This window comes from Manihot esculenta, chromosome 9 (assembly GCF_001659605.2).
Source record: "Manihot esculenta cultivar AM560-2 chromosome 9, M.esculenta_v8, whole genome shotgun sequence".
NCBI classification, from domain to species: domain Eukaryota; kingdom Viridiplantae; phylum Streptophyta; class Magnoliopsida; order Malpighiales; family Euphorbiaceae; genus Manihot; species Manihot esculenta.
In genome coordinates, this window is record NC_035169.2 from 28,809,184 (window position 1) to 28,823,231 (window position 14,048).

The 14,048-nt window shown below is 26.0% G+C and overlaps 3 protein-coding genes across 3 annotated transcripts; all 3 read left to right on the forward strand.

The window, feature by feature from the left end:
• Positions 1 to 257: 257 nt before the first annotated feature.
• LOC110622329 (noroxomaritidine/norcraugsodine reductase) lies at positions 258 to 1,806 on the forward strand. The gene is made up of 5 exons (XM_021766810.2): positions 258 to 410; positions 496 to 703; positions 796 to 1,012; positions 1,104 to 1,207; positions 1,406 to 1,806. The coding sequence occupies exons 1-5, from the start codon at positions 331 to 333 to the stop codon at positions 1,595 to 1,597; spliced, it is 801 nt and encodes a 266-aa protein (XP_021622502.2). The 5' UTR covers positions 258 to 330; the 3' UTR covers positions 1,598 to 1,806.
• A 3,827-nt stretch (positions 1,807 to 5,633) lies between these two features.
• LOC122724677 (noroxomaritidine/norcraugsodine reductase-like) lies at positions 5,634 to 7,192 on the forward strand. Its single transcript, XM_043960389.1, has 5 exons — positions 5,634 to 5,755; positions 5,841 to 6,048; positions 6,141 to 6,357; positions 6,449 to 6,564; positions 6,766 to 7,192. The coding sequence occupies exons 1-5, from the start codon at positions 5,676 to 5,678 to the stop codon at positions 6,958 to 6,960; spliced, it is 816 nt and encodes a 271-aa protein (XP_043816324.1). The 5' UTR covers positions 5,634 to 5,675; the 3' UTR covers positions 6,961 to 7,192.
• Positions 7,193 to 8,379: 1,187 nt separating this feature from the next.
• Positions 8,380 to 9,412, forward strand: LOC110623781 (probable protein phosphatase 2C 9). Its single transcript, XM_021768803.2, has 2 exons — positions 8,380 to 8,629; positions 9,035 to 9,412. Exons 1-2 carry the CDS (start codon positions 8,591 to 8,593, stop codon positions 9,233 to 9,235), a joined length of 240 nt encoding a protein of 79 aa, XP_021624495.1. The 5' UTR covers positions 8,380 to 8,590; the 3' UTR covers positions 9,236 to 9,412.
• Positions 9,413 to 14,048: the final 4,636 nt, after the last annotated feature.

Here is a 14,048-nt window from a genome sequence, read left to right on the forward strand (position 1 = left end):
ATTAAAAAAGGATATTATAGTAATTTTAAAATTTTAATAAGGATATTATAGTAATTTAATTGATAAACTAGCTTATGTTAATATAGAAATAAAATTTTAATTATTTTTTAAATTAAGAAAATGGAGGTCCATATACTACAAGGGAAGGCACATGTGATACACAGGAACACGTAAATGCATATAGCAAGAATTTTCCAAGAAATAGACTAAGCTACACTCTATCAAACTTGGTACTTCCTATAAATAGGTGCCTTTGGATTAAACGGTATCCATCAATCCAGTTAAATATCTTAAAATATAAAATCATTCACGACACCCAAGAGGAAGATCATGGCAGAATTACTTCAAGATAAGAGATGGTCTCTTAAGGGCATGACTGCTCTTGTCACCGGAGGCACCCGAGGCATTGGGTGGGCTATATATATATAGAATTCTTTTGCTTCTTTTTAATTGTTTCCTAATTCTAATACTCTGTCTGGCTACGAGCTTGTTTAGGCATGCAATTGTAGAAGAATTTGCAGGGTTTGGGGTGACAGTCCACACGTGCTCACGAAACCAGAAGGAGCTTGATCAGTGTTTACAAGAATGGAAAAACAAGGGTCTCAAAGTAACTGGGTCTATGTGCGATTTGTCTCAACGAGACCAAAGGGATAAACTCATGGAGACAGTCTCCTCCATCTTTCATGGAAAGCTTAATATTCTTGTAAGTTGTTTGTAGTTTAATAAACAGTTTCAAACCCTTGAGAGAGAAGGTGGTTAAAAGCTAAAATTAACGGTGGATTTAATTATTTACAGGTGAATAATGCTGCAGTTGGTCTGTTAAAAGATGCTGTAGACTTTACTGCTGAAGATATCTCGATTCTAATGAGCACCAACTTTGAATCTGTTTTTCATTTGTGTCAACTTTCGTATCCAATGTTTAAGGCTTCTGGTTATGGAAGTGTCGTAAATATTTCCTCCAATTCCAGCTTTGTTGCTATCCCTTCTCTTTCTGTCTATGAAGCCTCTAAAGGTAGGGTTAATTTATTTTGCTCGTGAATAAATTAATTATCATTTATCAATTGCAATTTAGTCTAAGAAATCAAATCATTTCATTTCCTCAGGTGCAGTGAATCAAATCACAAAGAATTTGGCTTGCGAGTGGGCTAAGGACAATATTCGCGTTAATGCAATTGCGCCAGGGCTAATCAAAAGTTCTCCAAAGCAGGTATTCTACTTCAAATATACAAGCAAAAACTTAATTATACCCAGAAAAATATTTAGTTTTCCTTTTTCTTTTCGGATGGTAAATATTTATTAAAAGATAAAGTGCGTATTAAATTCATATGTAAATTCTTTTATTTGAAATTTCAAAATCTATTGCCTGCACAAACTTTACAACTGCTTTTTTTCTTTTTTTTTGCAGGCATATCCTGAAAGAGAATTTTTAAATAGATATATAACTCAAACTCCTATTAGTCGGCCTGGAGAGCCTTATGAGATTTCATCAATGGTGGCATTCCTTTGCTTCCCCACTGCTTCATTTATCACTGGCCAGGTTATTGTTGTTGATGGAGGATTCACCATTAATGGTTTCTGCGAATCTAACAATAGCTAAACGCTGTATTTTTCAGTCGATAGACTCCAAATTTTCATACATAAAAAAGGCTTTCATCTGGTTCATCAGAACCAAATCCAAGATTAATATCGATTTTGCTGTTTCTGTTGTTAATTTCCGTTGTTGTAATAACCAAAATCCATGTTGGATGTCAACAAATAAAATATTCTATACCAATGAATTATATATATTGTATACAAAGTTCAATCTACTCATAGTCGTAGTTTTTCAAGTTTATAATTTATTCATTTGCCAATGAAGAAATGCAAATTTCTAAAAAGTTTTTTTAATAAAAAGGACAATATTAAAAATATTTTTATATAGACTCGATTTATAATAAATTTAAAATATTAATAAATAAAACTCTCATTTTTCATGTGGGTGTTATTTTAATTATTAAATTTTTTTATATTTTAAATTAATACTTTTAGATATGAACAATGACTATTAACCTAACCTTATCCCAGTAGTCTCGAGCTCCAAGGAATAAGGACCTCACAAATTTGATCAATACTGCAAACTCCATGGATTTTTCTACTATAATATCTCATTGCATGAAAATAAATTCATTATGGGCAAATTTTTACCTACTAAAATTGCAAATAACAGTAACGAATTGTACATTTTTTATGAATTTTCCAAGAAAATATAATATCAAAATAAATTTCCAATTTTATTATTAAAAAGAATAATTTTTAGAAAAATAATTGCTGTTAGTTAGTGATACACGAAATTTTCCCTTTAATGGTAAAAGTTTAGTGGAAAATTTTTTTTAGTGGGAAAAGATTTTCTTTTAGTGGCAAAAAAAATTCCTCATTAAAGGATGAAGTGCTGGAAAAAAGCATTATGATGAGGTAGCCGACAAGCATTTGAAACCATTATATATAAAAAATTTTATTATATATAAATTTTTTAATATATTTTCTTTTTTAAATTAAAATTAAATAAAAAAATAATTAACTGTCTTCAATTTTTATATTGTTAGTACTTAATTATATATATTTTATAATCTATATAAATTTTTAAATATTTGTATTATTTAGTTCTTTTAAATAAAATTAAAATATGTTAACTAATATTTTTTAATTAAAAATAAAAAAATAAGTTTTTAAAAAAATAAATGTTTTATTCATGTGATTTGGATAGAATAAATAATGAATTAATAAATTTTTTAGAAATTTAAGATGATTATTATTATTATTATTATTATTATTATAGTTTTAAGGAGAATTTAAAGTTTTATTTACTGTGCATTCAAAGATAATAAATATATTTAAATAAATTTAAAATTTCTCCTATTCTAATTTTTTAATTTTTAATTTTAATTTTAAAAAGAAAAACTTATATGTTGTAATAGTCATTTTGAATACTTCTAGGACCGGAAATGAAAGATTTTCTTATTTTGTGGTTCTAATTAAATGCCGTTTCTCTTCTTCTTTGGTAAATGTCCTCATCAAACGCTCTCTTTTTTCAAAGAAAAATAATTAATAGGATTGGGAGAGTAGAGATGTTAGATTACCGTGAAAATTATTTTATTTAAATTTAAATTTATTTATATATTTAATATTGATTTATATCATAAAATAATTTAAATATATTTTCCAAAAATCACTTTTATGTTAGAAACTTTATTTTTTAGACAATAAATTTGAAACTTTAAAATTAGTGATCATTTTACTCAATAAAAGTTATTATAATATAATCTTTTAAGTTTTATTTGAATAATAAAATAGTTTTTTAAAATAAAAATTTTTATTTTAATTATATTTACTAAATTCAATAATGTCCTATTATTTTAATTATATTATTTTTACCTCCTTAATAATTAAATAATTGTGAAAATAAAGTTTAAATTAAATTTAGTTTATATTAATCTTTTACCTATACGCGTTAGAATAATAAAATAATTTCTTAAATTAATTTTAACTATATTTCAAATTTAACTCTTGAAACTTATGTATTATAATTTTTAATTTTATTGAACATAAATATTTTAATTAAACTTTGATAAATTATCTTCTTTCATGAAAAATACATAAATTTTCTAGGATTGAAATAAATAAATAATACACCAAAATTTACTTTATATCACATAATTTATATATAATTACCTGTATTCAACGAATTATATATATAATTCAAAGTTTAAATATTACTTGAAATTGAAATATATTTAAATTTAAGTATTTAAAAAAAAAAAAGGGTTGACATCAGTTTAACAGGTACCGGCAGAAAACTGGGCATTGACCTTCTTTTAATTTTTGTTTTTTCCATTTTTTGCTCCGCATTTATGTTTTTGGTTGAAAATTGGCCAGCACTTCAATTATTTCCACGCTTTTTTGTTAATTGTCATTTTCTTTTCACTGTTGAACGGTGCTTCATGTGGCTAGAGATGACAATTGTCAGTTGACCCAACATTTTCAAATAGTTTGATTTTCATAAATTATTGCATATATCTAGCCTACCACCTCAAATCAAAATTAATCATGTTACAATAAATTGATAAAAATAAAAATTTAATAATTTTAATTTTAACTTTTATATAATTATAAATATTTTAATTGTGGTGTGGATTTATTGGATAGTTGTAAATTATTTTATAATGTATTATAATATTATTGGTTTGATATACTAACTCATTATATTAAGATAGTATTCTAAAATTATTCAATAATTTTCCAATTGATTTAATTTTATTTTAATGAAAATAATTTAGAAAATGTGTAATTGAGCGATTTTGTTTAAAACAAGCATAATTCAAAATAAATATAATAATAAATAATACTTTTAAAATACGGTATAAATAAATTAAGTTATTCGTCAACTATTTATTTAAGACTCAATTCAATAAAAATTCGACAGGACAATAAAGTTGAAACGACACATTTTTGTCTTGAATTTTAGTTTCTATATGCGTGTTTACACATTATGATTAAGATATGAAAAGCAAATTAAGCAGCCCTATACTTTATTTTAAAAAATCTTATTCCATTTAATTTCAAATTAAACCTAACATTTGAATTTTCATTTATTTCGTTGATTAATTAGCTTTCAAATATCATGTATTAACATTTTCAATTTCATATGTTCATTTTAAAAAAATATATAAATTTAAAAACAATTACTCCCTCAATTCTATAATTTTTATTTATTTTTTTTATTATTTTAAAATTATTATCTTTTTTTTTTAGACCACAGTAACATATAAATAAACTATTACAATTTTATTTAACTTTGTGTTATTTTTAAGAAAAATTTTAACATATTGTTTAATATTTAATAAATTTAATGTATTTAATAAATGTATAATTAAAAAATTAATTAAAAAATTATATTTTTTAAATTATTAGTTTATAACAATTAAAAAAAAAGCAGTTTATGTGGTCCTTCTTAATATCCTTTTATAGGTGTTTACAATTCATACAAGACAAATTTCTTGAGATTTATTGTAATTTCTTCTAATAAAGTCCTCTCCTAGGATGGAATATGAATTCTCAATTTAAACACAATATATAGATTTTATTATTTCATCCAATATTTATTTATATAAAAATGCATAATTAGTTTTATTTATTTTCAAGAAAATATTTTAAATGAAAAATATTTTTTAAAAATAATTTATTTTTTAAAAATAATTTATTTTTTATTATTTGATTGTAATTTAAGAATAAAAAAATAAATTAATATACAATGTTATAAATAAGGTTTTAAAATACAGAAAATTACCTATTTTTTATATAAAAGAAAGTTGTTTTTTTCTTTAAAAAAAGACTTAGTTTCCTTTTAAATAAAAAAATATTTTGTATTGGCTAATTTTATTAAATAATTCAAACATCAAAAAATATAAAAAATATTTTCTTAAAAATATATGGAGATCCATATACTACAAGGGAAGGCACATGTGATACACAGGAACACGTAAATGCATATAGAAAGAATTTTCCAAGAAATAGACTACGCTACACTCTATCAAACTTGGTACTGCCTATAAATAGGTGCCTTTGGATTAAACGGTATCCATCAATCCAGTTAAATATCTTAAAATAGAAAATCATTCACGACACCCAAGAGGAAGATCATGGCAGAATTACTTCAAGATAAGAGATGGTCTCTTAAGGGCATGACTGCTCTTGTCACCGGAGGCACCCGAGGCATTGGGTGGGCTATATATATATATAGAATTCTTTTGCTTCTTTTTAATAGTTTCCTAATTCTAATACTGTGTCTGGCTACGCTTGTTTAGGCATGCAATTGTAGAAGAATTTGCAGGGTTTGGGGTGACAGTCCACACGTGCTCACGAAACCAGAAGGAGCTTGATCAGTGTTTACAAGAATGGAAAAACAAGGGTCTCAAAGTAACTGGGTCTATGTGCGATTTGTCTCAACGAGACCAAAGGGATAAACTCATGGAGACAGTCTCCTCCATCTTTCATGGAAAGCTTAATATTCTCGTAAGTTGTTTGTAGTTTAATAAACAGTTTCAAACCCTTGAGAGAGAAGGTGGTCAAAAGCTAAAATTAACGGTGGGTTTAATTATTTACAGGTGAATAATGCTGCAGTTGGTCTGTTAAAAGGTGCTGTAGACTTTACTGCTGAAGATATCTCGATTCTAATGAGCACCAACTTTGAATCTGTTTTTCATTTGTGTCAACTTTCGTATCCAATGTTTAAGGCTTCTGGTTATGGAAGTGTCGTAAATATTTCCTCCAATTCCAGCTTTGTTGCTATCCCTTCTCTTTCTGTCTATGAAGCCTCTAAAGGTAGGGTTAATTTATTTTGCTCGTAAATAAATTAATTATCATTTATCAATTGCAATTTAGTCTAAGAAATCAAATCATTTCATTTCCTCAGGTGCAGTGAATCAAATCACAAAGAATTTGGCTTGCGAGTGGGCTAAGGACAATATTCGCGTTAATGCAATTGCGCCAGGGCTAATCAGAACTTCTCTTTATGAATTTGGAAAGCAGGTATTCTACTTCAAATATACAAGCAAAAACTTAATTATACCCAGAAAAATATTTAGTTTTCCCTTTTTTTTTTCGGATGGTAAATATTTATTAAAAGATAAAGTGCGAATTAAACTCATATGTAAATTCTTCTATTTGAAATTCCAAAATCTATTGCCCTGCACAAACTTTACAACTGCTTTTTTTCTTTTTATTCTGCAGGCATATCCTGAGACAGCAAAATTTTTAAATAGATATATAACTCAAACTCCTATTTGTCGGCCTGGAGAGCCTTATGAGATTTCATCAATGGTGGCATTCCTTTGCTTCCCCACTGCTTCATTTATCACTGGCCAGGTTATTGTTGTTGATGGAGGATTCACCATCAATGGTTTCTGCGAATCTAACAATAGCTAAACGCTGTATTTTTCAGTCGACAGACTCCAAATTTTCATACATAAATAAGGCTTTCATCTGGTTCATCAGAACCAAATCCAAGATTAATATCGATTTTGCTGTTTCTGTTGTTAATTTCCGTTGTTGTAATAACCAAAATCCATGTTGGATGTCAACAAAGAAAATATTCTATACCAATGAATTATATATATTGTATACAAAGTTCAATCTACTCATAGTTGTAGTTTTTCAAGTTTATAATTTATTCATTTGTCAATTCAATGAAGAAATGCAAATTTCTAAAAAGTTTTTTTAATAAAAAGGACAATATTAAAAATATTTTTATATAGACTCAATTTATAGTAAATTTAAAATATTAATAAATAAAACTCTTATTTTTCATGTGGGTCTTATTGTATTATTAAATTTTTTTATATTTTAAATTAATACTTTTAGATATGAACAATGACTGCACTCCCAGGCTTAGCCTGATGGTAAGTGCATCCGGTTAAACCTGATAGATCTCAGGTTCGAATCCCCCATCCCCCATTTCAAAAAAAAAAAAAAAAAAAAAAAATATGAACAATGACTATTAACCTAACCTTATCCTAGTAGCCTCGAGCTCCAAGGAATAAGAACCTCACAAATTTGATCAATACTGTAAAATCCATCGATTTTTCTACTATAATATCTCATTGCATGAAAATATATAGATTCACTGTGGGTAAATTTTTACCTACTAAAATGGCAAATAACAGTAATGGATTGCACATTTTTTTATGAATTTTCCAGGAAAATATAATATCAAACTAAATTCTCAATTTTATTATTAAAAAGAAGAATTTTAGAAAAATAATTGCTGTTAGTTAGTGATACACGAAATTTTCCCTTTAATGGTAAAAGTTTAGTGGAAAATTTTTTTTAGTGGCAAAAAAAATTCCTCGTTAAAGGATGAAGTGCTAGAAAAAACCATTATGATTAGGTAGCTGACAAGCATTTGAAACCATTATATATATTTTTTCTTTTTTAAATTAAAATTAAATAAAAAATAAATTTTTTAACTGAAAAATATTGTTATGAAAAAATAAAAAAGATATTTTTTAAATATAAATTATTTTTTATAACAAGAAGAGTTTAAATAATAATTTTTTAAATAAAAATCATGATTCAAAACTTGAATATATAACCGACAATGACCAACTGCTTTAAATTCAAAGCGCTATGATAACTCGTTTGTGAAATCGTCATCATCATTTTGATTAGGGTAAACTATAATTTAGTCCCTCTGGTTTAGTGAAATGTAACATTTCGTCCCTCTGTTTTAAAAAATCTTCAATTTAGTCACTGTGATTTTTAAAAACTATACCATTAGTCCCTCCCGTTAGATTTTCAGTTAAATCACCGTTAATTTTAGTTAAAAAGACTAAAATACCCATTCTCTCTCATTCTTCAATACCCAGTTCTTGTTTTCATTCCTTTTGGTGCTCTGTTACTCTCTAAGGTTTTAGAAAATATTCTTTTGTAAGGTTTTTGTGTGCTCATGTTTTCTTTATATCATCGTGTTTGGATTTTGGTATTGCAGATTGTGGATTTAAGGTGGTTGGTTTAGTCTGGAATTTGGATTGGAGGTGGTGTACATAGTTTTGATCCCATGGATAGTTTCTGCTGTTTTGGTACTTCCTACTCTAAGGTATAGATAATAATTTCCTCTACGGTATGGTTTTACTCTGTTAAAAATGTTTCTGAAAAAGGTGGCTAGAGAAATTCTGCAGACTTCTGCTTTTTTTAGTGGTTAATTTGTGGGATTCTATTGGACAAAATTTAGTTTATCTACTTGGGGATTGAAGTAATCATTCATATCGAGTGTTGCTGTGAAGGGATGAGTTCTGTGATCTCATGAATATTGTTTGTACTCAGAAGTTTAAACTATATGGAGCTATCATTTCTCTTTTACTGCCATTTCTCTGCTTTTATCTTAGTAATTTTATGGACTTAGAAGTTGGAAACTTGTTGTTGGAAACTTGTTGCTGTTCTTCATACCCCCTATGTACCTCTATGCTGTGTAAAATATAAATTGAGATAATTTTCAATGTAGCTTGTGGGAGGACGAGCATCATCAAGCTTTGGAAAGGGTAAAAGTCATGAGGGTTTAATCAAGTATGGTTTCAGCCTAATAAAAGGGAAAGCTAATCATCCCATGGAGGATTATCATGTCGCTAAGTTGGTGCAGATTCAAGGACATGAATTGGGGCTTTTTGCTATCTATGATGGCCATTTGGGAGCTGGTGTGCACTGATAATGACTGTAATTGCTGCTGCAATTCAGTTGTAGTTTCCACGCACTGCTCAAGGTGCTGACAAACAAGAGCAGAGTTGAGTAATTCATCACAAAGGAACTTAAGAAGAAAGGAGATCGAAAAAGAGAAGAAAAAGAAGAAGAAGAAGAAGGAGATCGAAAAAGAGAAGAAGAAGAAGAAGGAGATCGAAAAAGAGAAGAAGAAGAAGAAGGAGATCGAAAAAGAGAAGAAGAAGAAGAAGAAGAAGAAGCAGAAGAAGGAGATCGGGAAGGAGAAGAAGAAGAGGAAGAAAAAGAAGGAGATCGAAAAAGAGAAGAAGAAGAAGAAGAAGAAGGAGATCGGAAAAGAGAAGAAGAAGAAGAAGAAGAAGAAGCAGAAGAAGGAGATCGGGAAGGAGAAGAAGAAGAAGAAGAAGAAGGAGATCGGAAAAGAGAAAGAGAAGAAGAAGAAGAGGAGGAAGAGGAAGGAGAGAGAATGGACATTTTAGTCTTTTTAACTAAAATTAACGGTGATTTAACTGAAAATCTAACGGGAGGGACTAATGGCATAGTTTTTAAAAATCACAGTGACTAAATTAAAGATTTTTTAAAACAGAGGGACGAAAGGTTGCATTTCACTAAACCAGAGGGACTAAATTACAGTTTACCCTTTTGATTATTAGCAACAATCACTATTACGCTATGAGATTTTTAATAAATTAATTATTTTGTTTTTATTTTAAAATCACTGGATAAAAAAAATTTTGCTATTTTTCAATATAAAATTTTAGTTTTTATGCTAAAAAAATAATTAACTGTCTTCAATTTTTATATTGTTAGTAGTTAATTATATATATTTTATAATCTATAAAAAAATTTAAATATTTGTATTATTTAGTTCTTTTAAATAAAATTAAAATATGTTAACTAATATTTTTTAATTAAAAATAAAAAATAATTTTTTAAAAAATAAATGTTTTATTCATGTGATTTGGATAGAATATATAATGAATTAATAAATTTCTTAGAAATTTAAGTTTATTATTATTATTATTATTATTATTATTATTATTATTATTATTATTATTATTGTTTTAAGGAGAATTTAAAGTCTTATTTACGGTACACTCAGAGTTAATTCGATAATAAATATATTTTTTTAATTTTTAATTTTAATTTTTTTTAAAAAAAAAAACTTATTTGTTGTAATAGTCATTTTGAATACATCTAGGACCGGAAATGAAAGATTTTCTTATTTTGTGGTTCTAATTAAATGCCGTTTCTCTTTTCTTCTTTGGTAAATGTCCTCATCAAACGCTTTCTTTTTTCGAAGAAAAATAATTAATAGGATTGGGAGAGAAGAGATGTTAGATTACCGTGAAAATTATTTTATTTAAATTTAAATTTATTTATATATTTAATATTGATTTATTGCATAAAATATTTAAATATATTTTCCAAAAATCACATTTATGTTAGAAAACTTTATTTTTTTTAGACAATAAATTCGAAACTTTAAAATTAGTGACCATTTTACTCAATAAATTAAATTTAAGTTAAAAAAATAAATAGTAATTATAATATAATCCTTTAAGTTTTATTTGAATAATAAAATAGTTTTTTTAATTATATTTTATTTTAATTATATTTGCTAAATTTAATAATGTCCTATTATTTTAATTATATTATTTTTACCTCCTTAATAATTAAATAATTGTGAAAATAAAGTTTAAATTAAATTTAGTTTATATTAATCTTTTACCTATACGCGTTAGAATAATAAAATAATTCTTTAAATTAATTTTAACAATATTTTAAATTTAACTCTTGAAACTTATGTATTATAATTTTTAATATTATTGAATATGTAATATTGAACATAAATATTTTAATTAAACTTTGATAAATTATCTTCTTTCATGAAAAATACATAAATTTTTTAGGATTGAAATAAATAAATAATACACCAAAATTCACTTTATATCACATAATTTATACATAATTACATGTATTCAATGAATTATATATATAATTCAGAGTTTAAATATTACTTGAAATTGTAGTCTATTTGAATTTAAGTAATTAAATATCCACAGATTTCATAATCGTCATCTTTTCATTTCATAATCATTTTTTTTTATTCCACATGAGAGGTCACTCGATATATACAAGAAATAGTCTAAAACTATAAAAAATAGTCCAATGAAAAAAATAAATCAAGAAAAAACTTTTTATTCTTTAAAAACTGTTTTGATACTAAGTAGAATTTTGGGAGAGGGCATAATGCTTAATAAATAAATTGTGTGACACGTACATATTTGGAGAGGTTAAATATGTCTGTTAAGACAATATAATCACTATGGTAAAATTCATAATAGTTATAGTATGCAATACCCAATATCATTTATTATATTTAATTATGCGTATTATCTTACTTATTTTATTTTATATTCATAATTATATTCTATTTATAAATAAATATAATTCGGTCAATGAACACAAAATTAATGTGATACTTCCATACGATCTTCCTCTTATTTTAATAATCTCAATTTTAATTTAATTTATTTTTTATAGGAATAACTCGTTAGATCGAATTATTCATAATCATATGATAATATTCTAAGATAGCAAGCATTAAATTGAGTCTTAAATAACATATTACAATCCTAAAGATATTAGTAAGATTACTTATCATCTTTAGGGTCTCACACATTAATAAGTAAAGATTATCACTTCAACTCTCATCATTGGTAATAGGTATATGTGGTATTAATTACATACTATGATATCACTTTTATTCTCGTATATCTCTTTTTAAGATATCGTATAAATAAAAATTTGAGTATACGTAATGTTCAAATTTGAGTTCAATAAGCTATTTATTTTAAAAACAGAACTCGATCTAGCTATTTAAGACGGATAATGTGACTCATTCACATAAGATTAATGTATTTAATATAATGATCTATTAATATCATTCTCAATCATTTAGATAACATATCGTATTATAAGTTTTTGAGCTCTCAATTTTATCCACAAATGAAAGAAAAATTTATAATTGTCTTACATTTTATTATCTCACTAGATAATAAAACTAATGTTGTGTGATGAGACATTTATTATCCGTCTGATATACTTTTTATAATTATATCTAAAAAAATTACTACTTAGTCCTTATGGTATAAACAAATTCACTAGTTGGTCCCTTAGTTTTGAAAAATACATTAAAACATCATTAACATTTCAAAAAGTTTACTATTTAGTTTATCTGTTAGTTTTAGCAGTTAAGTATTGCAAAAAAGTCTAAAATGCTCTTAATACGGAGAGATTAGTAAATTTTTTAAAAATCTGAGAGACCAACTAATACGTTTTTCAAAACCATAGGGATTACATAGTAAAATACTTAATGGTAAAATTAATAGAGAGACTAACTAGTAAAATTTTTAAAACGCCAATGACGTTTTAATGCATTTTTCAAAATCGAGAGACTAACTAGTAAGTTTTCTCATACAATAAAGACTAAGTAGTTATTTTTTCATTATATCCTTTGATATAAAATAGTATGAATGAATTGCATAATTATAACAATATTTTAAATACATTAACTCAATACTTTATCATCTACACTAACTCAATGACTTTACAAGTTTATACGAAATATTTTTCATACTCGTCTTCATTATAAGTCCTAAAGTCATTTCACGTGTAAAAAAAACTTTTATATTATGTACATCTATATCTCTAATATAATAAAAAAAAATGCTCTTAACTATAATTTTTTACTTCTTAAGAAGATATACCTTGAGATAGATTTAGACTAATATAAATCTCCTCTCCTATCTACATTCTTATCCCACTTGTAGACTATTTTATTGATAATATCAGGAATATTCTAATATATGTCTAAATATCTATCCATTTGACGATATCTGATGTGTTCGTCTAGGGCTAGATTGATATCGACTTACTATACTCACAGCATAGAACATATCAAGTCTCGTATACTTCATAGCATACATTAGGCTCTTGACCTCATTCTTATATGTAACATTTTTATTTGAGCTCTCTTTTTTGGAGTCTTAGAATATAATCTACAGCGCAAAACTTTTCCTTTGAAAAATAAGAGTATCTAAAGGTTTGAAATCTTGCATATTCAACTACTCTAAGACTTTCATAATATGTAGCTATTGAAAAAAAAGATAATAGTTTTCTTCATGATTCTTTAGAATCTTGACTCTAAGATTATATGCAACTTGTTCATCACTTTCATCTCAAAAGATGATAAGCAAACTTTAATGGTTGTGATATACTCACTACCATTTCTAGCTATTAGTATGTCATTTACATGCAATGATAAGATTGCTAATTTATTCTTGGATATTTTACGTATATTTCTAATGATACTCATTTATCATAGTGAAATCATAAAACCTGACTGTATTACAAAATATAATATGCCATAGTCTCAAAGACTGTTTAAGGCCCTAGAATGATTTTAAGAATCTACACACTTTGTGTTTTTGGATATTTACACTGAAACCTGTGGATTGTTTCATATAAATTTTAATTATCCATTTGAGAAAAAAAATAGTTTTTACAACCATTTGATATAATTTAAGATCCAAGTTAGTAATTAATGTAATTTAATAATTGATGACCGCTGGTGTAATACCCGGCTAGAGTCCGGTATCGGAATTCTACTTTCCGGTGGAATCCAGGATGTCAGAATCCTCTAAAAGGGTAAGAGTTATGGTTTTGTAAAGGATTTTAGTATGTTTTACTGTTTTAAGTACTAAAGGAAATAAGTTGTTTTGAAAGAAAAGAGCCAAGGA

Bases quoted from the DNA above. Each gene is read 5' to 3' on its own strand.
- LOC110622329 (XM_021766810.2), top strand. From the start codon at position 331: ATGGCAGAATTACTTCAAGATAAGAGATGGTCTCTTAAGGGCATGACT. The intron at 1,013-1,103 runs GTAGGGTTAATT...TCATTTCCTCAG, and splicing joins TGTCTATGAAGCCTCTAAAG to GTGCAGTGAATCAAATCACA. The intron at 1,208-1,405 runs GTATTCTACTTC...TTTTTTTTGCAG, and splicing joins TCAAAAGTTCTCCAAAGCAG to GCATATCCTGAAAGAGAATT.
- LOC122724677 (XM_043960389.1), top strand. From the start codon at position 5,676: ATGGCAGAATTACTTCAAGATAAGAGATGGTCTCTTAAGGGCATGACT. The intron at 6,049-6,140 runs GTAAGTTGTTTG...AATTATTTACAG, and splicing joins ATGGAAAGCTTAATATTCTC to GTGAATAATGCTGCAGTTGG. The intron at 6,358-6,448 runs GTAGGGTTAATT...TCATTTCCTCAG, and splicing joins TGTCTATGAAGCCTCTAAAG to GTGCAGTGAATCAAATCACA.
- LOC110623781 (XM_021768803.2), top strand. From the start codon at position 8,591: ATGGATAGTTTCTGCTGTTTTGGTACTTCCTACTCTAAG. The intron at 8,630-9,034 runs GTATAGATAATA...TTTTCAATGTAG, and splicing joins TTGGTACTTCCTACTCTAAG to CTTGTGGGAGGACGAGCATC.